Consider the following 27,598-nt stretch of genomic DNA (forward strand, 5'->3'; position numbering starts at 1 on the left):
ATGCAGACAAACACAAACATAAACACTAAGGACGAGGGAGGAAGCGGGTCGAAACCGACCTCCGCTGTAGCGGACGGTTCCCTGGGGGGGACACTTTCACCGAAGGAAACGAAATCGTCCCCGGTTAAGGGTGAGAAAGGTAATCCAGGGGGTGCCTGGCTTACCGTCACGGGGGGCGGTAAGGTAGGGGGAGTCGGCAGGAGTCTGCCGACGGCAACCCGGGGTGGGGCGGAAGTGCGAGGCGGAATTGCCAGCACTAACAGAGAAACCTCTGCTAAGTTCATGGGGGTCACGGGGTCCTCGGCGAGCGCTAAGGGCCCGGTGGGGAAGCGAGTGACTGCAGCTAAAAAGCTGAAGTCTGATCGTCGACTGGCTGCCAAGATTTTGGAGCGCTACGGTGACAAGCAGGCTGATCAGAAATCTGACCAGCAGGCTGGCACACTGGAGTGGTCCAAAAAGGTGCTGAGCGACGTGGGCGACGGTAAAGTGGGGCCGAGCGGGCCCCAAACCTCAATAAAGCGGCAAAGATCGCAGGAGGGGGAATCCTCCCTCGGCAAAAAGCCTCGGGTCGGACCCGCACCTATGTTTAGCGAAATCGCTAAACTCGCAAGCTCAGTGGAGCTTGGGGTGTACGACCGAAGCAGAGGAGATGGAGCCATCTCCCATGACGAGTGGAAGCGGGTAGCGGCTGCTATCTCCGCTGTTTTCATGAAGGTGGTCAGGGGAAGCCCTGGACCACCCCCTAGATGTGAAAGCGCTGGGTGGAACCTCGGCATTCACAAACTCATTTGGTGTGCCGACGAGCGGTCGGCTCTCCTTCACAAGGAGGCGGTAGCCAGGGTAGGGGAGGTGTGGAAATGAGCAAGGCTCGAGGCGGTGGTCAAATCGGATCTCCCGATGCGGCCTCGGGCTCGGGTCTGGCTTCCGGCCGAAATTGAAGAGATGTTGCGGTACTGCAACCTATCTCTCCCCACGCAAGACTGGAGGGTGATCAGGCTGGAGAGGACCGAGGCACCATATCGGCAAGCGCTGATACTCCTGAACAAGGAGTCCCTCGTCCTCTCAGTGTCACAAAGGGGGCCATAAGCTATAGCTTCGAGAGAGTCGTTCTCAAGACGCTCCCAACAGAAGCCAGGGCGGATAGCCCGCTGCCTCCTGCGGGGGTGGAAGAGAGTGGGAAAGTTCCCCTCTCGAAAATGGACGTCGACCCTGTCCTCTCGGACGCGGTGAGCACGGGGGGCGGATCGTCAAGTGATGGCGGATCCGTCTACAGTCTCGAGCATCTGTTCGAGGAGGCTGGCGTCGACGATATGGACGATGGTGCGGAACTCGCACTGCTGGAGAGGAGTTTGAAGGATGAAGATCCTCCAAATTAACCTCCAGCACTCAAAGGCGGCCTCCGCCGATCTAGTGCTTCGTCTAGGAAGGGACGAAGCCGACGTTGTCCTTATCCAGGAACCGTGGCTGAGTAGCTATGGGATATCTGGACTAAGGATAAATAGCCATAAGCTCCTGGCGGCAAGCAGCACAGGTAGAACCAGAGCCTGCCTGTTGGTCAGAAATGAACTTAACGTTTTTCTTTTACCTAATTTCAGCAACGAGGACGTCGTCACCGCTAGGCTGGAGGACAGTGCTAGGGAAATCTGGCTTGTCTCAGCCTACATGCCGCACGACGACGAGGTGGAACCACCACCGAACTTGCTGAGGATGGCTCTGGCAGAGGCCAGACGCAAAGGAGCCGCGGTTATTATAGGCTCGGATGCCAATTCAAGGCACACCGTCTGGGGGAGCTCGGACACAAACGCAAGAGGTGAGTCACTTTTTGATTTTATTTGTGATGTAGACCTTTTTATCTGTAATAGGGGAAACTGCCCTACTTTTGTGACAGCTAGCAGGGCGGAAGTCCTTGATGTCACGCTAGCCTCTAGGGAAATTGCTCCCTTGATCTCGAAATGGAGAGTTCTAGACGACCACTCCTTTTTAGATCATAAATATATTGGGTTCAGCTTGGACGCCTCGCGCCCGAAGCATAGAACCTACAGAAACTTCAGGAATATCAATTGGGTCCTGTATTGCAGGAAGCTTCGATCAGCTCTCCCAACCGCGCCTGACAGGGATTCGATCCTATCTGCGGACGCGATTGAGGAGCTCGTCGAGGTTTTCAGCTCTGTCAGCAGATCTGCTCTTGAAAGCTCCTGTCCTCTGAAAACTCAGAAAAGTAGAGGGAAACCCCCTTGGTGGACTTCGGAGCTAACGGAGATCAGATCTTCGAGTAGACGACTCTTCAATAAAGCCCGTAAAAGTGGCTCTAGCGACGACTGGGCGTTGTACAAGGCCGGATTGGCCATTTACAAGTCCGACTTGAAGAAAGCCAAGAGGGCTTCGTGGAAAGCCTTCTGCGACAGTGTAGAGGGTTGTCACGAGTCCTCAAGGTTTAGACGCATTCTTGCGAAAAATCCTACTCCGGTGGGGTATCTAAGAAATGCAGATAGCGGGTGGACTACGAGTAGCATGGAGTCGCTGAGGTTACTCCTAGATGCTCATTTTCCACGAAATCGCTTTGCTAAAGAAGTGCCACTGGGGGAGCTTCAGGAAGGCTGTACAGCCTTCTTGGACCTTCTGGATGAGCGTCATCTTACCTGGGCGCTGAAATCTTTTAAGCCCTTCAAGTCCCCGGGTCCTGATGGCATCATACCGGCGCAACTACAGCGAACGGTTAAGGTGTCATGCAGCTGGCTGGCCCCTATCTACGCGAACTGTGTTAGACTGGGCCATGTCCCGAAGGCCTGGAGACAGGTTAAGGTTGCGTTCATTCCGAAGGCCGGTAAAAGCTCTCATGTCGGTGCAAAAGATTTCAGACCCATCAGCCTATCCTCGTTTTTGTTGAAAACGCTGGAGAGACTTATGGATCTGTACATCAGGTGCAGAATACCGAGGGGTAAACTTTTACGAGCGCAGCATGCCTATATCAAGGGCAGGTCGGTCGACACTGCTTTGCATGATGTAGTGTCTTGGCTGGAGACAGCGCTATTGCAAAAGGAATTTGCAGTGGGCACCTTTTTCGACATCGAGGGGCCTTCAATAACGTTCGGCCAGAGGCAGTGGTTAAAGCCCTCGAAAAGTTTGAAGTGGAATCGAACCTCAAACACCTCATTTTCAGTCTTCTCTGCGACAGAACTGTCGTAGCGGAGTGGGGTAGTGCTAAGTCAACCAGAAAGGTAAATAGCGGAACTCCGCAAGGAGGAGTACTCTCCCCTCTGCTCTGGATCTTGGTTTTAAACGACCTACTTATAGAACTCGAGGAGCAAGGCTGTCGAGTGATAGCCTATGCTGATGATGTGGTTCTTATGGTTAAAGGTAAATTCCTGAATACCGTCTATGAGCTCACCGAAGGGTACCTAAACGTGGTATCCAACTGGGCAAACAGAAGCGGCCTAGCCGTCAACCCAAGTAAAACCGAAATGGTTTAATTCACTAAGAGGTATAAGATCCCAAATGTGCCTCTCCCCTCCTTCGGGGGTTCACGTCGTCAACCTGTTGATAAGGTGAAATACCTAGGGCTCATCCTGGATAGAAAGCTTTCTTGGAGGCCGAACATCGAGGAGAGAGTCAAGAAGGCATCGGTCGCCTTATACTGCTGCAGGGGAGCTATAGGGAAAAGGAAAACTCTCACCAAAGGTGTTGTTCTGGCTCTACGAAACCGTAGTCAAGCCAATACTGTTCTATGGTGTGTTCGTCTGATGGAAGGCGCTCGAAAAGACTACCCTGGCTAAAAAGCTTGAGCGAGTCCAAAGAGCGGCGCTCATCGGAATCTCCGGTGCACTGCGAACCACACCAACGATAGCTCTCAACGCTATATTAAATATAGCACCCGTGGACATTGCTGGTAGGTGCATTGCTGCGAGGTGTGCTCTAAGGCTCAGGGAAGCTGGGCTGTTGAAGAGATCCGAACAAGGACACTCCGAAATTCTTTCCTCCTTCACCTGCATTCCTGAAAATTTGGATCACTGCGTCACAGAGGCCTCTCGAGGCGGCTTTTTCTCTGCTCATATCCCGACGAGGGAGATGTGGAGGGGAAGAAGCCGCTGGAGAAGAGGCGCGGTGAGTTTTTTCACGGATGGGTCGAAGCTAGGAGGGAAAGTTGGAGGGGGGGTTTTCTGTAAAGAGCTCTCCGTCAATCTTTGCTTCAGGCTACCGGACCCCTGTAGCGTTTTTCAGGCGGAAGTGGCCGCGATCAAGGTGGCGGTAGAAGTACTGTTACGTAGTGTAGCTTCGTTTAGAGAGGTGAGCATTCACTCCGACAGCAGAGCGGCAATACAAGCCCTGAGTGCGCGAACCGTGCATTCAAAGCTAGTCAAAGAGTGTCTGTCCTCGCTAGAATTAGCATCAGGCTACTTCAATGTCAGGCTCGTTTGGGTGCCTGGTCACAGCGGAATCGCTGGGAATTGCAAGGCCGATGAGCTGGCCAGGGGGGGTACCCTTGCCCCGCTCACATCGGAATGGGATCGAGTTGATTCTCCACTAACGTCTTGCATTCTCGCTCTGGACCAATGGACCTCGCAGGAGCTCAGCAGACGCTGGTCGGCGACCAGCTCCTGCGCGACTGCGCGATCCTTCTGGCCGAGAGTGGAGCGCAGGAGGTCGGGGGATCTTCTCGCCTTGAACAAAGTTCACCTCGCCGCCATGGTAGGAGTTCTCACTGGGCACTGTCCAATGGGAACTCATGCGGTGTGGCTTAGAATACTACCCGATGGCAGTTGTCAAAGCTGTATGGAGGAGGGTGAAGTGGAAACATCCCGGCACTTTCTCCTCCATTGTCCGGCTTTTGCTAGGTTGAGATTGAAACATCTCGGCAAACATATTTTTGGCGGTCCAGAAGATCTGGCCGAAACAGATATTGGCCATCTCAACAAGTTTGTCATAGGCACAAAGCGCTTTGTCGACATGTAAGGGTCTATTGATCCGGCTCATAGGAGTTTTGGGTACCACAACGGACCGGCGTTTAAGCTGTCCAAGTGTGATCCTTCTTAGGATCGACCCGCTAACCTAACCTAACCTAACCTAACCTATAGATGGCGCTATTTATCTGTATCTCGCGTTGTATAAGTCCGATTGGGTTCAGCTAAACGGCGAAAGATAAGATTTTGTACTAAAAATAACATTTGTGACAGTTTTTGATTGGTTGATTTCTTTTTTTTTTGCTTGAACTGCCATCCACAGTGCATATAATAATAGAGTATTTCATTTGCTTCCTACAGCTGAAGGTATTTTCTGCTCGCAAATATCTTTGAACTTGTTCTTCAAGTGTCTTAGCCACACTCTTCGCATTTCACAAATAGAATTACCTTCTCCTCGACATGTATAATCATTCATATATAATATTATACTAAAAACCTGAAGATGTAGGCAGTCTCTCTTTTGTAATTGTCTGTCTGTCCGGCAGACAGGACAGACCTTTTTGACCATTTAGAGATCATTCAATTCGGTTTCAGAATCGATTGTATCCAAATCACTTTTATACGTTTGGCAGAGGTGCGCGGCCGTGAACTAATTGATCAAAAACGATTAAAGAATTAAAGAGAAACTCATTTAACTATGTGTAAAGCACACGTTTGCACCAGTAAAAACTATATATATAAGCTCCAGAATGTATGACCTTAAAAATACGGTAAATACCCTTTGATGACTTCTACAATGTTGCTTAGTTCCCTCCTTGCTTAAAGTAAAAGCGTTTTGGTCTGTGCATTATGAACACTATCATAGAGTACTTTAGGGGTATGATCTTTGCTGCAAGTGTTCCAAAATTTTGGTGTTTCTCTAACTTCCATTGCTAACAACAACTGTTGAAGGAGCAAATGGTTTTGGACATCTTAAGATAATTACATCCCCAGAACGAATCACATTGTCGACATTATAGTTCTTTCTATAATCTAATTTGGTACCTTCTGTTAGTACATTTTGACATTAAAGACTGAATCGTAGTCGTTTAATTTAAAGCTACTTCGGGTTCAGGGATTTACAGAAGAAGCCTGCTCCGGTTCCTATTTCACAATTTAAAACAGAATACATAAACTTCGCCATTGGTACCGTCAATAACTATACAATTGGTCCATACTCTACTCTGAAAAAGGTGTGTTTATCTTCCCATGGTTCCTTAAACAGCTCGAATGTGATACCATGCCCGGGGTAACACTGAGCTTAGGTCAAACGACATAAATTGGCTGGATATCAAAGATATCTTCCAGAGCCTTTTTTGAGATAGTTTTCCTAGCGCGCATTACCCCAGCAGACACCATGTTGCACCTGTTCTAGAGCTTTAATGCGCCACTTTTCACTATACCGAAATACATGGGACTTTTAAAGTCTTAAGATTTTAAAACCAATACATTTGTTTCACATTTGAGACATTCACAATCTCTGAAACAAATCTTAGTAGCATCGGTGAAAGTGATTCTACACTTAAATTAGAAATTTTACAACTCACATGCTTTGCCAAAAGAGCAGCGCACCAATATAATATATCGAGTAGATGTGTGGCAAATCGGTGACGGCAATAATTGCATTCACTACATATATCTGCACTGTGTATATGCAAAAAGTAAGTTATCAATTTATTTTACCAAGAGATCTACTCATATTTGTGACCCCAATATATGTGGGTCACTAGCAGTCACATTCGCTTAAATATATTATACTTGTATTCACACAAATTTGTATACAATTACGCATTGCAATCAATTTCAATTCCAAATATTAATAGCAACTCGAGGAAAAATTCAAAAAGTAATTTACGTTTGCGATAAACAAAGATCACAATCCAAACTTAAGACATCTGCCAATAAATCTCGCCATTAATTCAAAACCTTATGTCGGTAACTTCGAAAAGCCAAAAAAAAAGCAACAAATGGCAGATGTGATTTCGTTGCGAAGTTGGCGTTAAATTGCCGAGGACGCCCACATGAAAACTGTAATAGCGCAGTATATATACACACACCTATACTATATGTAGTTAGCATTTATATTTCGACAATTTGTAAATGTTGCAGCGAATTTCACGCGCTCGCGTAACATGTTGAGCCCTACTTTGAAACGTGATACCGCAAACATAAAAATTGTTGACATAAATCTATTTGTTGGTGATGTCTTTGTGTGTTTTTCTTGTTCCGCTTTTTTAGCGCTTCTTTTCTTTTGCTTGTTTTCCTTATCTGCCCAACATCGAAATCAGAGTTTTTTAGCATGCACCGAATTATAGTGATTTTTTCGGTTCTTTTTTTTTGGTTTTCTTATTTGATGTATTGGTTTGCGTAGCATATTTTCTGGCGCATCAGCATAGCGCACATATATTGCCAGCACTGTGGCTCATTGCACTCATTTCATTTCGTACGGCACATTTTGTTTTGCACAGAAAAATTATTGCTTTTCGCCCTTGAGGTAGCCGCATTTGTTTGGTTGTTGCTTGTGGTGTTGTTGTTGTGACGCTTCAATGGTTAAACGGCCCTTTTTTGCGGCTTTGCCTTGTTTTGATGATGTTTCATTTGATTGCTGGTCGCTGGTTGATATCGCGCTATTTGTTGAATCTACCGCTGTTGTTGTTATTTTTGTTGTAGTATCTGACGTCCTGCTGCTTCTGAAGATTGCCTTCACGGTTTTTGTTGTTGTTACGCATTTTGTTCAAGGCATTTCCGCTGATTTATGTCTATGTTTGTGTATACTTATGGGTATGTGCGTGTGTGTGTGTTCCTCGCTTTGTCCACGACTTTATTTATTGTTCGCCCAGTTCAAGCTTTTTGTCCACTGTTTGTTCATCGCTGACATTCATTCTGTATTTTTTTTTCCCTGTGCCTGCCTCCCTGTCCGCTTTAAGCAGCACACCCATACCGCAAAAAATGCGCCATCCAATTTTGCTTGGATTTTATTCCTTTGCAATCTGTGGGCTACTAAAATTCTTTCGAATATATCGTTTTACTCGATTTTAATCGCGGGCGGAAGGTGTTTATTTTTACTTTTTAGCTTCATGTAAAACTTTGAGGAAATATTTCATATTCATGGATTGCATATCACTTTATCGTCCTCGTTTACGAATTACACCTGCCCGCTAAAAACTAAAGTACATGCAACGACATTGAACAATGCAAAATATAAAATATCTGAAACTGAATGCTATTGAAGGAATACAAATCGAATGTTTTTTCTACAAGTAACTTGGTCCACCATAACGAAATCGGTAACATGTCTGGAGAACAAAAGCTGGCAGGACAAAATCTTCAGGTTTGAAAATATTAAGCATTTGTAAAACCACAGCGACGTGTCACGGTAGCAAAATGTATGTCGACCAAGACCATATTATAAACAGGCAACATTATTGAGCACCGAATACTAAACTGAATATTTTTAGTCGAGAAATTAAAAAGAAATTATATGAGGAGGGAGAATTAATATATATGATATACCACTATGCAAATCGCAAGAATATACAATATATATCGAGTTATCTTCGCAAATGTACAACAAACAAGTATGGGTCCAAAATACAGGCAAACCAAATATTAATTTATCAATTTTTCCACATATTTACTAACTAATGCTAGCTGGAATGGAACACAAATACATGTAAACCAGGTAAAAATACCCTAAATCAGGTATCCACGTGTGTTGATATTTACATCAAAAGGATAGACAGACTTCATATTAACGTGGCAGTTAACTTGAATGCGTTTCAGCATCTGTAAGGAATTAGTCAGTCCTGTTCTATTAGTTCGTTCACTAAGTTGTTTTGTTTTTTTAGTGCAATTTAAACACATTTTTTCCATTGTGTAACGTGAACGGTCACGTTAGACATTTGCAAACCAACCGAAATTTTGCAAACCAATTCTGGAATTGACGTTCGGCCAACACATGCTCTCCTCACATTTAACATTATTTTCGCCTTGTATATGAGGTACCTTAATGAAAGCCAGGGTGCATTTTTTAATAGGTGACATGTTAATCGTATGTGGTATTGTCAAAACTAGATAAAATCGAGTTGATACTATCCCCAACTCCCATATAATAACATACATACTTGTATAATGATTTTTGTTTTTCTAACAAGGCCTTTGACGAATATGTTGCTCTGTATGTGAATTATACACAAGTATATAATATATAAAATTACTTGAAAATTTTTTATCAAGTATACCTGAGCAATGTCAAAATTAATCCAAGACTTTCTCTATCCCCAATATACCCAATAAAATGATTTCCGTCTTTCCACCTGTCTTTTAACCGTTTAGCTTCGTCAAAATGTGTGACATTTAAGTGCAATTAAGTGGACAAATTTTCTTAAAAAGTATGTAGTTTAGCGCTGAATGAGAATGGAATTAGTCTAAACCTTGATCTAAGCCTCTTATCTCTAATACTTGTATAATGAATTTGACGTTTTCCACATCAACTCAAAACATTAAGTTTAGCCTCTTCGGTCGAGTTAATACCACATACGTATCTCTCATTTGAAGATGTTTTTATTATAGTTTTAGCTGACGTGAAGCAAAATATAAAATCAAAACTAAGTGAGTCTACGACCTATAATATAACTTAATAAAATACCAAATTTCATTGTAATCCATTCACGATTTTATCGAATGATGAATGAATGAACTATTTCGTAATATTTTTATACCAATGCAACATGTTGTTACTAAAACTAATCGAGATAAATAAGGAGTTATGTATATATAAATGATCAGGATGACGAGCCTATTTGAAATCCTGATGTCTGTCTGTCTGTCCGTCCGTCTGTCTCCGCCAAAAAACTCCATTAATCGAAAACAATTAAATTGACATAACTAAGCTCCACAATAAGATACAAGACTGTTATTTTGTACAGCGAATTACATTGGGAAGGGGAGTATGCAGTTTAAACTTTATTTTTAAAAGTGGGCGTGGCCCCGCCCTTCATAAGGGTGTTAAAATGGATGAAATCGGCTGATAACCCCGCTCACTCTCCATATAACGGTTTTGATTAAAACTACTAAAAGTGCGATAACTCATTAAATAAACAAATTAGAGACTTTAAGTTTTACACATAGGATGGTGCAATTAATTTCAATAGGAGCCAATGCAAAAATTATACAATGGGCGTGGCACCGCTCACCTTTATAGTAATTCCAAAAATAGCTAAATTCGGGTCAATATATCCCCTATCTCCCATCACTTTATACCGTATATGTTGCTCCATGTGTACGATATCTTATCAAAACTAACTCAACGTATGATATGTGTATATTATAGTTTAATGCCGAAAATATGTGAAATTGGTCCATTAACTACCCAATCTCCCATATACTACATAAAGGATTTTCGTTATTTCGCCGGTTTTGATTCTTGCCCGTTGCAAGAGTATAAAGTGTTCGGTTACACCCGAACTTATATCTTCCTTATTTGTTATAATCTCGCAACCTGTTGCTACAGAGTATAATAGTTTTGTTCACCTAACGGTTGTTTGTATCACCTAAAACTAATCGAGTTAGATATAGGGTTATATATATATAAATGATCAGGATGAAGAGACGAGTTGAAATCCGGGTGACTGTCTGTCCGTCCGTCCGTCCGTGCAAGCTCTAACTTGAGTAAAAATTGAGATATCTTTAAGAAACTTGGTAGACATGTTTCTTGGTACCGTGAGACGGTTGGTGCATAACGTTCCTTTCATATTTCTATATTATAGTACGAAAATGGGCGAAATCGGATTACAACCACGCCTATTTCTCATATCACAGCATTTTAAATTCTATCTGATGTTTTCACTTTTCAGTATGCAAATCAAGCCACAATGATTATATCGGGGTAAAACATTGCGTGAATAATGCAATTAAAGTATGCCACCTTGCTTCCAAAAATTGTCTAAATCGAACCAAAACTGTTCAAACCCCTAAGTACTAAATATGTGGACCCCAGTACCTATAGTTGACCTTCTACCGAAAATATCAGTCAATCCACAAAGAAATCTCAAACGAGTATACCATTTGACTTTGCGAGAGTATGAAATGTTCGGTTACATCCGAACTTAGCCCTTCCTTACTTGTTTTTGCTAATTTCATTCAAAAAGTTCCTGGTGGGTATGTTGAAATTGAAATATTTCGTACAAACGAGTAAATACACACATTTAAGCGAAATAACATTACATCCCCATAAATAACCATATAAATATGTATTTATGTATTGTATATCTTAATAAATATGTAATGACGCATATTTCTATATATGTTATATATAAATTACCGTTAAGCGTGAACTGCAGGTGTTGTTGGCTGCCACTTTTGAATTGGTTGGCATTTGCGTCAGAATTTGTAATTGAAATAACTGTATATGTAATTATTTCACTTTAATGCAGAAATGCTGAAAGGCTTTCACAAAATGAATGTATTTAATATTGAATGTTTAAATATTACTACGATTTGCAACGATATTTGAAAACCAGCATTATAAGTTGTTTGTATTTATAGTACTGGTGTTGCTGGTGACGTTAAATCATATTTTTTTTAGTAGTGAAAATGTTCACTAATATTACAGTAAGATTTATTAAGTTAGGAAATGGTTAAAGCAGCCTAATGAAAGTCGATTTTATAGTTTTTAGTTTTAATTGTGTAAAATGTTTCAATATAAACAAGTAAGGTAGTACTAAATTCGGGTGCGACCGAACATTTAATATTTCCGTATTGTCTAAGGTTCAAAGGTAAAGAATCCATAAAACGGATAACTATCATGTTTGATAACTTATAAATTAGATAAAAGTTATATAAACTCAACCAAAAGGCCTTAATTTATTAAGAAGAATATATGAGGAAAACCACAACCATAGAATCGGAAATTAGTATATAAGGGATATAAGGTTATGGTTAACGATCAATTTCATTCACATTCAACGCTTAACCATATTATGGTTAGGTTAGGTTAGGAGGTCGATCCCAGAAAGGGTCTCACTTGGACAGCTTATGACGCCGGTCCGTTGTGATACCTACAAATATCCTATAATATAGATCAAAATACCCCTACAAGTCGACGCGACGCTTTGTGCTTACGACAAACTTGTTAAGACGGCCAATATCCATTTCGGATAAGTATTCAGGTCCGCCAAAAGTGTGATTGCCGAGATATTTCAATCGCAGCCTAGCAAAAGCCGGACATTGGAGGAGAAAGTGCCGGGATGATACCACCTCGGCCTCCTCCATGCAACTTTGGCAACTAGCATCGGGTAGTACACCAAGCCGTACCGCATGAGTGCCCATTGGACAGTGTCCAGTGAGAACTCCTACCATAGTGGCGAGATGCACTTTTCTCAGGGCGAGAAGTTCTCCCGACCTCCTGCGATCCACTCTTGGCCAGAAGGATATCGCGGTCGCACAGGACCTAGTCGTCGACCAGCGTCTGCTGAGTGCACGCGACGTCCATTGAGCCAAAGCTAGAGCGCAAGACGCTAACGGAGATCCAACCCGATCCCATTCCGATGTGAGCGGGGCAAAGGTGCCCCCCCTGGCTAGCTCATCGGCTTTGCAGTTTCCAGCGATTCCGCTGTGACCAGGCACCCAAACGAGCCTGATGTTGAAATAGCCAGACGCTATCTCTAAAGAGGACGGACACTCCTTAACTAGCTTTGATTGCACGGTACGCGCGCTCAAAGCTAGTATTGCCGCCCTACTATCGGAGTGGATGCTCACTTCTACAAACGAGGCGGCACTACGCAGCAGTACTTCTAACGCCACCTTGATAGCAGCCACTTCCGCCTGAAAAACCATACAGTGATCCGGTAGCCTGAAGCTAAGACTGACGGAGAGCTGCTTGCAGAAACCCCCCCCTCCAACCTTCCCTCCTAGCCTCGATCCATTCGTGAAAAAGCCCACCGCGCCTCTTCTCCAGCGGCTTCTTCCCATCCACATGTCCCTCGTTGGAATATGAGCGGAGAAGGAGCCGCCTCGAGTGGCCTCAGTGACGCAGTGATCTATATTTTCCGGAATGCCGCTGAAGGAGGAAAGAATTTCGGAGTGTCCTTGTTCGGATCTCTTCAAAAGCCCAGCTTCCCTGAGCCTTAGAGCACACTTCGCGGCAATGCACCTACCGGCAATGTCCACAGGTGCTATGTTTAAAATAGCATTAAGAGCTATTGTAGGTGTGGTCGGCAGTGCACCGGAGATTCCGATGAGCGCCGCTCTTTGGACCCTCTCAAGCTTTTTAGCCAGTTTGGACCTTTCGAGCGCCCTCTACCAGACGAACACACCATAGAACATTATTGGCTTAACTACGGTTTTGTAGAGCCAGAACACCACCTTAGGTGAGAGTCCCCACCTTTTCCCTATAGCCCCTTTGCAGCAGTATAAGGCGACCGATGCCTTCTTAACTCTCTCCTGAATGTTTGGCCTCCAGGAAAGTTTTCTATCGAGGATGAGCCCTAGGTATTTCACTTTCTCAGCAGGTTGAAGAAGTGAACCCCCGAAGGAGGGGAGAGGCACATTTGGTATCTTATACCTCCTCCTGGTAAATAAAACGATTTCGGTTTTACTTGGGTTGACGGCTAGGCCGCATCTATTCGCCCAGCTAGATACCACGTTCAGATATCCCTCGGTGAGCTCGTAGATGATATTCAGGAAGTTTCCTTTAACCATAAGAACCATATCACCAGCGTAGGCTGTCACCCGACAGCCTTGCGTCTCGAGTTCTATAAGTAGGTCGTTTACCACCATTATCCAGAGCAGTGGGGAGAGTACTCCCCCCTCCGGAGTTCCCCTATTCACTTTTCTGGTTGTCTTGGCACCACCCCACTCCGTTGCGACAGTTCTGTCACAAAGAAGACTAAAAATAAGGTGCTTGAGGTTAGATTCCACCTCAAACTTTTCGAGGGCTCTAACCACTGCCTCTGGTCGCACATTGTTGAAGGCCCCCTCGATGTCGAGAAAGGTGCCCAGACCTGCCTTTGATATAAGTATGCATGCTGCGCCCGTAACAGTTTACCCCTCGGTATTCTGCTCCTAATGTACAGATCCATAAGCCTCTCTAATGTTTTCAACAGAAACGAGGATAGGCTGATGGGTCTGAAATCTTTTGCACCGACGTGAGAGTTTTTGCCGGCCTTCGGAATGAAAGTAACCTTAACCTGTCTCCAGACCTTCGAACGTGGCCTAATCTGACACAGTTCGCGCAGATGGGGGCCAGCCAGCTCAATGACATCTTAATCGTACGCTGTAATTGCGCTGGAATAATGCCATCGGGCACCGGGGACTTAAAGGGTTTGAAGGATTTCAACGCCCAGGTAAGGTGACGATCGTCCAGAAGGTCAAAGAAGGCTGTACAGCCCTCCTGCAGCTCCCCCAGTGGCACTTCTTCAGCAAAGTGATTTCAGCATCCAGGAGTAGTTTCAACGACTCCTCGCTACTCGTTGTCCAATTACTATCTGCATTTTTTTGATACCCCACTGGAGTAGAATTTTTTGCAAGAATGCGCCTGAATCGTGAGGACTCATGACAGCCCTCTACACTACCGCAGAAGGCTCTCCACGAAGTTCTCTTGGCTTTCTTCAACTCGGACTTGTAGATGGCCAGTCCGGCCTTGTACAACGCCCAGTCGTCACTAGAGCCGCTTTTACGGGCTTTGTTAAAAAGTCTTCTGCTCGAAGATCTGATCTCCGTTAGCCGTTTTGAGTTATCAGAGGACAGGAGCTGTGAAGAGTAGTTCTACTAACAGTGCTTAAAATCTCGACGAGCTCATCGACCGCATCCGCCGATAGGATCAAATCCTTGTCGGATGCGAGTGGAAGAGCTAATCGAAGCTTCCTGCAGTACAGGACCCAGTTGGTATTCCTAAAATTTCTATAGGTTTTGAGCTCGGGCGTGAGGCTTTTAAGCTGAAACCAATATATTTATGATCCGAGAATGAATGGTCGTCTAGAACCCTCCATTCCGAAATCAAGGGAGCGATTTCCCTAGAGGCTAGCGTAACGTCAAGGACTTCCGCCCTGCTAGCAGTCACAAAGGTAGGGCTGTTCCCCCTATTACATATAGAAAGATCTACAGTACAAATAAAATCAAAAAGTGACTCACCTCTTGCGTTAATGTCTGAGCTTCCTCAGACGGTGTGCCTTGAGTTAGCATCCGAGCCTATTAAGACTCCGGCCCCTTTGCGCCTGGCCTCTGCCAGAGCTCTTCTCAGCATTTACGGAGGTAGCTCCACCTCGCCGTCGTGCGGCATGTAGGCTGAGACAAGACAGAGTTCTTCAGCGCTGTCCTCCAGTCTAGCAGCGACGACATCCTCGTTGCTGAAATTAGGTAAAAGAAAAACGTTAAGTTCAACAATCAGACTCTGGTTCTACCTGTACTGTTTGCCGCCAGGAGCTTGTGGCTCTTTGTCCTTAGACCAGAGATACCGTTTCTGCTCAGCCACGGTTCCTGGCTAAGAACAACGTCGGCTTCGTCCCGTCCTAGACGAAGCACTAGATCGGCGGAGGCCACCTTTGAGTGCTAGAGGTTAATTTGGAGGATCCTCATCCTCCAAACTCCTCTCCATTAGTGCGAGTTCCGCACCATCATCCGTACTATCGACCCCAGCAACCTCGAACAGGCGGTCGAGACTGAAGACGGATCCATCATCGCCTGACGATCCGCCCTCCGTGCTCACCGTATCCGAGAGGATGGGGTCGATGTCCATTTTAGAGTGGGTCACTCTCCCACTCTCTTCCACCTCAGCTGGTGGCAACGAGCCATCAGCCCTGGCTTCAGTTGGGAGAATCCTGAGGACGACCCTCTCGAAGCCATAGCTTATGGCCCCCTTTGCAATGCTGAGAGGAGCGAGGAAATCCTTGTTTAGGAGTATCAGCGCTCAGCACAACCACTTTCCAATCTTGAGAGTACCGCAATATCTCTTCAATTTCGGTCGGGGTAGAGGGTTCGGCCGGAAGCCAGACACGAGCACGAGATCGCATCGGAAGATCCGATTTGGCCAACGCCTCGAGCCTTGCTCCTTCCATACTTCCCCCACCCTGCTACCGCCTTCTTATAAAGGAATGCCGACCGTTCGTCGGCACACCTTATAAGTTTGTGTAAGCCGAGGTTCCACCCGGCCCTTTCACATCTAGGAAGTGGTCCAGTGCTTCCCCTGACCACCTTCATGACCACAGCGGAGACAGCACCTGCTACCCGCTTCCACTCATCATGGGAGATGGCTCCATCTCCCCTGCTGCTATCGTATACCCCGAGCTCAATTGAGCTTGCGAGTTTAGCGATTTCGCTAAACATCGGTGCCGCTTTGACTCGAGGCTTCTTGCCGAAGGAGGATTCCCCCTACTGCGACCTCTGTCGCTTCATCGAGGTGTGGGGTTCGCTCGGCCCCACTTTCCTGTCATTGACGTCGCTTAGCACCCTTTTGGCCCACTCAAGTGTGCTAGCATGCTGATCAGATTTCTGGTCAGCCTGCTTGCCACCGTAACGCTCCAAAATCTTGATAGCCAGCCGTGGGTCCGACTACAGCTTTTTAGCTGTGGTCAGGCGTTTCCCCCCGGAACCCTTAGCTTTCGCTGAGGGCCCCGCGCCCCCCATGTACTTAACAGAGGTTCCTCTGCTAGTGCTGGCGATTCCGCCGTGCACTACTGCCCTGCCTTAGGTGTCAGTCGGCAGATTCCTGCCCACTCCCCCCGCGTTACCGCCCCTAGTGATGGTAAGCCGGGCACCCCCGGAATTTTTCTTCTCACCCTTAGGCGGAGACGGTTTCGTCCACATAGGTGAGGGTGCCCCCCCAGGGAACTGTCCATTTTTGAAGAGGTCGACCCGCTTCCTCCCTCGTCCTTGGTTATAAAGTTGTTAGCATTCATTGTAATTGGGTCCCAACTCAGAGCCGCTATCCGTCTGCTGGAAAGGTAGTCGCCTTTAAATGGGCCCAAGGTTGTCTCGGTTACGAGGCCAAGGCGAGGGTTGACGCACACCCTTATGAGGCAGTGCGGTTAGAGCCGACCAGCGCAAAGAAGGAGTCATCTCAACAAACACCTACCACACCAACTTAATGATGACAGGAGGGGAACGTACTCTGAGGCCTGCCATGGTTTTAACGGGACGGAGGCGGCCTTGGCATTAACCCATCAGCCATTTCTGCAGGGTGTCACCCCTGCATACTCAGGTGACAGAATACCACGACCACCAGCCCTGGGTTCAAACCGATCCATCTAAGAGTCCAAGCTATGTCCGTGCCGAGTAAAGGTCAAATCCGTAGGAGTTCAAGAAGAGGCCGTGAAGGTCGCAGGTCATTTAGCGTTACCCAGGATGCACCGCGTGGAGACGAACCTGCTCTACATCTCCATATTATGGTTAAGAAATCGACTTAAAATAATTAAAAAGTCAGACATTTCGACCTACATAAACGTTTTGAAGCCAGATATGTGTTAAGTCAGAAATAGGCACTGCGATTAGGTGAGTTACCACGCCCATTTTCCAATTTTTATACCGCCTCCTATGAAGCTCTTCCGTACTATGTAACATGTGAAATTTATTGCTTCTGACGTACTTATTTCGTAGTTTTCAACATAACCGTTGTATGGGGAGAGGACAGGGTTATCATCCGTTTTTATCCGTTTTCATAGTGTCGAAGGAGGAGCTAAATATATTTGTTCAAAGGGAACTATATATTATATATATACAGGTTGGTTGAAAAGTTGGTTGGTCTTACCAAGAAATAGTACTATTAGCTCCAATTTTTTTTTTCTCAAGTACATCTGTCGTGAGAACACATGCAAAGATACAAGTAATCCTGTTAATTATACAACTTATTTGAAGTTGACGTGTAAGAGTATTTTTTAATTAGGAAAAAGTTGAATATCGCGCAGTGATTAAATTCTTTGTTATGAAAGGTTATTAAGCAAAGGAAATTTATGAACAATTATTAGAAGTTTAATAATAATAAGTTAATATAATAATAATTGACTTATATGGTAATAGTAATAGCACACAGTATTTTCTCTATTTACGAAATATTAAATTGTAACACTTAAACTGGTTTTACGACCTTCCTCGCAATAAATACCTACAAAACCGATGTGTTAATTTTCCATACCACGTAAACGAGGAATGATGTGAATATAAACACACACCGGTAAATTACCATTAAAAGTTTCGTTGCTGTGTTTGCAAACATTGAGCTCATAACGCCTACGTTGTTAATTTTTCAGTTTTTATTGTCATTGATGCGTGTAAGGAAATTCATATAAAATTTTGATGAGCCAACTTTATTCATAACAATGGAAACTAATTACATTTTTATTGACGCTTTAGTTAGCCTGAAGGCTGCGATGCAGTTGCATAACGTTCAGTTGTGGTGCCGGCGATGAAATTTTTTCTAGTTTTTGTCAAACAACGAAAGCTAAATGAGCGTAATGTTAAGTGATATATTGTAATTTAATTGAGGGAATTTATTTTGTTGTACTTATACCTTGTGATATAAGTCTATACTAAAGGGGCTCATGTGATTACAATGAGTGGTCTGTAAAGCACTAATGCTCACCTGCAACAACTTTAATCCAGGAAATTAGTACAAACAGTCTGAAAGTTTCGGTAAAAGTTTAAAAGCCTGGTTGAGCCTTCAGAACCCGAAATTTAACTGTTATTTAGTGTCACTAGAACAAAGGCTGAGCCGAGCACCTGAAACGAAACTATTTTCGTTTTGTTAACATGCTCGTTTTATGCCGAATGAAAATTGAAGATATCTTCCTTCGATTCACCTATTTTTGGAGAGTAGCGAATCGAGCAAACTTTTCCTATTGTTTCAACCAGCTGATGGCATTCGCGATGCAATACTGCGCTAACATGTCCTCTGACGCGTATGCAATTCAGTTGCGCTTTTTTCATTGATTTACTGCAACTTTCCGCGGCAAATATTATCCTGATAATATAATTAATTTGATCATGCTAGTAGAAATTCACAATCCAACAACACTTGCGTAAAAGCAAACGTAAATGTTATAATAGTCCTTCTTAAACCCTGAACACGGCTCTGTATGATCTGCACGGAACGTTGATAGTATTATATTTTGTTGACATGTATAATAGCCTCTTTGTATTTGTAAATAAAAAAAGTGTTTATGAAATAAGCAATTCATGAGAATCAGCATATCATTATATATACTGACTGTAAATAGAACAATATTTAGACGACATCACCGTCGTTCGAGTAGTTACAATTTCGAATGAGGATTTTGGACATCGAAAAAACTGTTAGTGATTCCTAAGCATCGAACACAAGCATTTCGTGACTATTCTTACATTACCAACAGCGTCGGATCTTATGTAGACATCAATCGCTGGCAACAATATTGAATAATAAAATCTATTATTCGCGAAAAATTTGTTTTTCTTGAAAGCGATACGAACATGTCAGCCCGTCAATTATATAATATACAAGTATGGCAAACTATTGGCTTCGTAAATTTTCACATAAAATACATGAAATAACTCAAATGCCACAGCTATTGAAATTTGTATGTAGATATACCACAGTTAAATTCCACTAATTTCCCACAAATCGAATTTCTGTTACAGTTGCGCCTAACCCATCATAATACAGGCGTAATAGAAAAGTGGAAAGTGTTAATAGACCACACACACACACAGAAAGAGAACCGTTAACATAAGTAATAACAAATTAACGATCGCAAACAATTTCCCCACATTTTGCGGCCACTGCCACCGATAAGCACACGTAAATAAAGTGCCTGTCATTGGTTTGTGGACTTATGCTACAAAATGAGGAAAACGATGACCGAGGCATTTAGTGCGTTCAACTACCACACACATATTCATACCTAGGGGCTTGAACAGTTTTGATTAAATTTAGACAATTTTTGTCCCCAGGTGGCATACTTTAAACGCATTATTCGCGTAAAGTTTTACCCCGATACAATCATTGTTGCTTGGTTTGCATTCTGGAAAGTGAAAGAATAAAATATAATTTAAAAAGGCGTTATATGGAAAGTAGGCTTGGTTGTAGTCCGATTTCGCCCAATTCACTATAACATAGAAATATGAGAAGAATGTTATGTACCGAATTTGGTTGAAATGGGTTAAGCGGATCCAAAGATATGGGTTTTCACTTAAAAGTGGGTGGTGCCACGCCCACTGACTAATTTTGTACGCGGTTCCTAAAAAGACATCTCATACCATTCCAGAGATAAAATGTAATGACTCTGACTTGTTTAGTGTTTGGTTTATCGCGCTTTTAGTATTTTTTAACAGTACCGTTATGCAATTTATTTGTTTTTGATTAACATCGTTTTGTGGGCGTGGCACTGGTCCGATTACGCCCATCTGCAATACCAACCGTCCTACGGTACCAAGAAACATGTCTACCAATTTTCATAAAGATATCTCAATTTTTACTCAAGTTACAGCTTGCACGGACGGACGGACAGACAGTCACCCGGATTTCAACCCGTTCATTTATATATATATAACTCTATATCTAACTCGATTAGTTTTAGGTGACACAAACAACTGTTAAGTGAACAAAACTATTATACTCTGTAGCAACAAATTGCGTGAGTATAAAAATTAAAATGGATCATCGAAACCTCTGAAGACCTTTTGTGGATATAGACAATTACGAGTGGTAAAAGAAGATCACATTCCAGACTGAGATTTATTTAGTGGGTCCATGTACTGTATAAATATATTTATATGTATGTACCGACATTTAATGACCACTTCAAATTTCACCACATATTTAAGGTATTGTTTTTTTTCACCACCATATTTGCGAATAAATTTATCAGTTTAAATAATTCTTTTATTAAAGTATTTTTTCATTGTCTCCTATATCGAGTTGGTCTGCCTTTGTATTAAATGTAATGTCATAGCAGTTAGTCCATCAATTAATTAATTAATGTGGCTATGGAAATTGACATTATTAACATCCACAAGCAATGATGCAATAGTTAATTACATTGCATATTTTAAAATCACTTTAATTGACATTTCCATATAAGTACCATTAGAGAAAATAAAAAGTTATATTTTTTTCTTGGCAGCGCAAACATAATGGATTGTTGTTAACATAGTAACACATGAGATTGGTAACCTCAATTACAGGCGAATTGTAATGAATTAAAATATGCAACGAAAAAGTTGAATTCGTGTTTGACTAATAAATTTGTATGGAAAATAAATATAATGTCATGAACACGGAACTATGCACAATAGGAAAAACAATTTAAAACAAGTAAGGAAGAGCTACGTTCGGGTGTAAGTTGTTGGCAAAACTTTATATTACCAAGAAACAACGTTAACTTTTATTGCAACGAATCTACAATACCCTTAACAAATACAAAAGATGCTTTACAAGAACTTCATTCCGACTGTTCAGTTTGTGTGGGAGCTGTATGTTATGGTTATCCGAACAATTACATTTTTATACTCTCGCAACCTGTTGCTACAGAGTATAATAGTTTTGTTCACCTAAGGTTGTTTGTATCACCTAAAACTAATTGAGTTAGATATAGGGTTATGTATATATAAATGATCAGGTTGAAGAGACGAGTTGAAATCCGGGTGACTATCTGTCCGTCCGTCCGTGCGTGTAAGCTCTAACTTGAGTAAAAATTGAGATATGAATTTAACTTATGAAACTTGGTAGACATGTTTCCTGGTACCTTGAGACGGTTGGTATTGCAGATGGGCGTAATCGGACCACTACCAGGCCCACAAAACGCCATTAATCAAAAACAAATAAATTGCCATAACTAAGCTCCGCAATAAGATACAAGACTGTTATTTGGTACACAGGATCACATTAGAGAGGGGCATCTGCAGTTAAAATTATTTTTATAAAATTGGGCGTGGTCCCGCCTCTAATAGGTTTAATGTGCATATCTCCTAAACCGCTAATGCTATAATAATAAAATTCACTGGAAGCAAACTTAACGGTACTGTTAAAAAATACTAAAAGCGCGATAAATCAAGCACTAAACACGCCAGAGACATTAAATTTTATCTCTGGGATGGTATGAGATGACTAGGAACCGCCAAAACACAACACGCCTATTTCCCATATAACACCATTTTAAATTCTATCTGATTCTTTCACTTTCCACTATGCATATCAAGCAACAATGATTATATCGGGGTAAAAATTTGCGTGAATAATACATTTAGAGTATGCCACCTTGTGACCAAAAATTGTCTAAATCGAACCAAAGCCCCTAAGTACTAAATATGTGGACCCCAGTGCCTATACTTGACCTTCTACCGAAAATATCAGCCAATCCACAAAGAAATCTCAAACGAGTATACCATTTGACTTTGCGAGAGTATAAAATGTTCGGTTACATCCGAACTTAGCCCTTCCTTACTTGTTTCCCTAGGTATTAATCTATGTCAGATTTCATGAACATATCTTTGGCCAAATGAAAAAGTTTCCCATGCAAGCCTTTGATTTCGATCGTTCAGCTTTTCCGGGAGAAAAGAACGTGTGCAAAATTTGAGGTCGATATCTCAAAAACTGAATTAATAGTTCGCGTATATACAGACAAACGGACATGGCTAAATCGACTCAGCTCATTTCATTTATACATACATTTTACAGGGTCTCCGATGTTTCCTCATGGCTGTTACAAACATCGTGGCAAACTTAATATACCCTGTTCGAGGTATTATGATTCATTATTCACCAAAATCGTAACTGGATAACAATCACATTTGTATCTTATTAACTTATTATGGGTTATAGACTAACTTAGTTTTATTATATTTGTAATTTATTTCGTGTCGTTGAAAATAATTTTACGAGTAAAATCATCCTCAATTGAGAAATATGTGACATAAACTCAACCGAAGGAGCTAAATTTAATGTATTGAATTGATGTGGAAAAGTCAACCAAAGGATCGATGGTTCGAGAATCATTATTAATATTTACCAGGGATATGAGTTTTGGACCAAGTTCTAGACTCAATTCACATTCAGCCCTAATCCACATAATTTTTAAAATAACTTGTCTATTTTATTTCATTAAAATATCACATTTTGGCCAACATAAACGGCTTAAAGTCAGGTAGAAATTCGGAAATCATTAAATAGGGTTTATTAGAGGCAGAGAAAGGGATGGGCAAAGGTTGGTTAGAATAAAATCATTATATATATTATGAGGAAGTTGGGATCAAGTAGACCAATTTTACATATTTTTAGCCTATATCCAATTATATACGATGCGTTAATTTTGTTAAAATATCTCACATATTGGCTGATATATGCGGTACAAAACCAACCGGAAATTTAAAAATCTTATATTAAGTATTTAGTTCCTATCTACTATCTAGTATTCATCCCATTGTCGCTGATTTATGTTCTCTCAGAAATATTGAGATTCCTCACATACCACCACCTATATACTTGTATAAAGACTAAAGTCAGCCGGATGCTTGTAAATCCTGATATAGTTATATTGGTGCTAGAGCAAGTTTCTTAAAATTATATTCATTTTAGGCACATAAATACACTGTGATTAGAAAAACACTCTTTTTATTAAGATGAATCACATGATATTCGATATATGCTTTATAAAATCAACCAGAAGTCCTAAAATCCTTATATGAGGTAATATGGGGGCTTTAGAAAGTATTCTCCTGATTCAACGCATTTTTTATGTACACAATTACTATTGTCATAAAAGGAATAAATCCGAATTTCAATAATATATCTCACAGATTGACAGATATTTTCGGTAAATAATTCGCAATAAGCAATATATATACAACCTCTATATCTCTCTCTATTAGCTTTAGGTGATACAAACAACGGTTTGGAGAACAAAATTATTATTTGATAGATCATAAGCCGCTTTGAAAGAAATCCGCGAATGCAAATCACTTATCGAAGCGTTTTTTAAAAAATAAAAGTTTTTTATGGGCTTTTCGGTGGAAACACCGTATACTGATCAAACAGAGAAGTATCCTTGAACTATGTAAACCTTCATTGATTTCAAAGCTAATGAAATTATATTTATTCACTGTCCACGTCCTTTATTACTTGTATCTGAGAGTTAGTTTTTGTGATAGTTATTATGTGCGACGACACGTCTTGTGAGTAACCTTCAAAACGTTATATGCAGAAACGATTTTACTAAGATGAAATTATAACCATAATTTCAACCCTTTCTTGGTATTTGATATTTTAGGAATAACGGTCTTTAGAAGATATATATTTTAATATTCCATAAAGTTCGCTTCATTTTCATTCCGTCTGTCTGTATATGTACAAGCTAGTCCCACAGTTTTTAATCTATGGATCTTAATCTTATCTTTTGCACCAGTCCTTTTATCACTTAGAAGCTACTCATTTGTCGGAACGGCCGATATTGGCATATAGCTGGCATACAAACTGAACAACCGGAATGTAGTGCTTGTATGAAAAACTCTTTCATTTGACGAGGTATCTTCACGAAATTTGGCATGTATTAATATTTAAGGCAATAATCCAATCTCCAAAGAAATTGTGAAGATCGGATGACTATAGTATATAGATGCCGTATTAACTGAACGATCGGAGTAAAGTGTTTGCATGAAAAACTTTTTCATTTGACGAGGTGTCTTTACCTTTGTATTTGTGAAGGTGCAACCGAAGCTAATGCTTTTTCTGGGTTTTACTTAGTTTCTTACTCTGCAATATTTTTGGGGTTTGATTACAACACCAATAATTATAAAAGCGTTTTTTATTAGCTACTGTAAAAAAGATATTTTCACTCTGTTTTATATAAACTTATTAGCAATTTCGAATGGTATACTGTTGATTGCGACAGGAATTAATGAATTGAGAATGAATGCCGTACACTTTGATTTTCAAACAACACGTCAAAAGCCTGACGATTGGTGTTGTTATGTTGTGCAGGTCTCTATAGTTAAATTTTTACTAAATTGCGGATTGCAAAACTGATGTCTTGCCGAAGGAAGTAGTTTGTTGTCACTCTTGTTACATAGATAATTTATTTATTTATTTATTCCAGGATACAAAGTACATATTACATACAGAGTAAATTTAAATGTGTTTATCTCCCATCGACAACATACTGCAAGACAAACTTGTTTGATTACACGATATACCTATGCCAAAATTATCTACTGACATCTGCTGTCGATTTGGATCATTTCAGTGTCCTGTTGCTCACTGCATTGAATTTGCATCAGAAAAGTAAGAGCATTTCCGTCATTCCAGTAGACTATCAGGTATTAAATTTCACATGTAAAGTGACATTCTCAGAGACATCATCAATTAGAACCAATTGAAAAAAATAGGGTCCGCTGATTACTGTATTTCACTAGAATTTTTCACATAGAGATACGCACGAAAGATTTGCACTACCTACCGTCGTGCAGACGTTTCTCACCAGGCCATTAACCTTCACAACATTGGCAATTAAGTGCAGTAAGTAAATACGCAGTGGTCATACACTAACATATCTGCTCATTACATAGGTTAATTCAGAGTTGCCATAAAAGAGCTTTAGTTTCCTATTTGGGTTTGAATAATTTCTTTTTAAGGGACTAAAACGTTGAAGAAAGATTCAACTTTCCAAGGATATCGAATTTCTTTTAGGTTTTATTAGGGTTTGAGAGTATAAAAAATTGTACATTGACATTTTAGATCAGGGCAGATAATTTTTGAAAACTAAAAACATTATAGTAGGATGAAGCCCATCGGAAACAGAACATTTTAAATTAAAAACAAGTAAGGAATGGCTAAGTTTGAGTGTAAAAGAACATTTTGTACTCTTGCAACGTGCAAGGATCAAAACCAAAAAAAATCTTCAGGTGTTGTCAAAATTTCATATGAAGAAATGTAGCGAAAAGATTGTTCGACGAATTTGCGCATGGACTACAATCAAATTTGATATTGTATTAAGTTATATCATAGGTAATAGACCCACTTAGTTGTATTACTATATTTATCTTCTCGTCAACGAAAATTATACTAAAATCATTGCATTTTTATACCCTGAACAGGGTATATTAAGTTTGCTACGAAGTTTGTAACACCCAAAAGGAAACGTCGGCGACCCTATAAAATATATATATCAGTTTTTAATTGGACTCCAATAATGAGCGTGGTCCGATCATTCCAATACAAGCGAAATGAGCAAATAACCATAGAACGTAAACAGTTTCCGGTCATTCCAGCTGAAGGCATCACGATACATAAAATTCAGGGTGGAACACACAAACAATTTTATGTTTATCTAGTGGGTAGAGTTAGCAGATCAGCTTTATATGTAGGATATAGCAGAGCCACAAGTGCCAATGGATTATCTATAATCGGCACTTTTCTCCCCCGAAGCCATTTGGTCTGCGAAAACTCAAATTAATAGATTGAAGACAGAAGGCGCATTGACAATATGCTACCGATTTTTGGCTGAAAAATCGAAACAACACCTGGATATTTATTATCAAAATGTAAGGAGCCTGAACAACATTTTGAAGATATCAGAACAGACAAGCTGATTTGTTCCGCTGATATTCTGTGCTTTGCCGAGACCTAGGCCTTACCTCAAGAAGAATTCTCAATAGAAGGCTACAATGTTATTGCACGCCTTGGAAACAAGGTCATCCCGACAACGCCCTGCCAACGGCCTTATAATAATATATTACTACAAGCAGTATAGGTGCCCAGGTCTAACAGAAGGATCATTCTCAAGGAACAACACCGGTTCAACAAACGTTTTTTCTTGTTTTTGACATTGCCTAGGTATACTTGAGAACTTATTTTCAAACAATTTTATAAATATAATTGTATATATGGATTAAAATCAAATGAACGTTTCAAAATCCTGCATATCAGTTATATAGAGGCCAAGGCAAATTTTCATTTCATTAAAATAACTTTCACATACGCAATAAAAGAAGCTATCCAATGGATCACGTCTTCCAAGGGAAAATATGTTATCTGTACCGACAGCCTTGCAACAGTTACAGCTATTCGAAATACATCCAACAGCAGCCCTCTAATCAGTGAAATTCGGGACAAATTGATTGATAGCCGAAATAAAATTATAGTAATGTGGATTCCAGGACACTGTGGCATTCCAGGCAACGAACTCGCTGATAAGGAAGCAAAAAACGCCACTCTTAGTCCATGTATTTACGTGAGAACTAATGAAAGCAACGACATTTTGCGATTTGTTGCAAATTTCTCAAAGCTTAAAGCTAAAGCGGAATGGTATACTTACGACAACCGTTACCGGCTCGTTAACCCCGAACTAAGAAAAGCAGTATACTCCTCTACATGCAGCATCCCGGAGATAAAAATTTTTACACGACTCCGTTTAGGACACACCATCTTAACGCACCAACATATTCTGGACCGCAACATAACGCCTGGCTGCCGGCTATGCAACAGTCCAACAAATTCTGTAGAACACATACTGAACATATGTCTAACCTTTCGTCATATAAGACGGGACTATGTCGAGTCTTATCCTTCGAAACTCCTCAAAGAACCGTCAACTGCCAACATAAAAGAAATCTACAACTTCATCTCCAGAGCCCAACTAAAGCATCTCATCTAAAACCACCATAATAAAATTTGACCACAATTTTCCTATACTAACATATAT

At 41.5% G+C, this 27,598-nt stretch overlaps 1 protein-coding gene across 1 annotated transcript; it reads left to right on the forward strand.

Annotated features, from left to right (window-relative positions):
• On the forward strand, nt 1-27,598 carry LOC138855928 (uncharacterized). The gene is made up of 2 exons (XM_070106257.1): nt 1-481; nt 26,832-27,598. Exons 1-2 carry the CDS (start codon nt 1-3, stop codon nt 27,548-27,550), a joined length of 1,200 nt encoding a protein of 399 aa, XP_069962358.1. The 3' UTR covers nt 27,551-27,598.

The sequence above is a fragment of the Bactrocera oleae genome, chromosome 3, assembly GCF_042242935.1.
Source record: "Bactrocera oleae isolate idBacOlea1 chromosome 3, idBacOlea1, whole genome shotgun sequence".
NCBI lineage: Eukaryota > Metazoa > Arthropoda > Insecta > Diptera > Tephritidae > Bactrocera > Bactrocera oleae.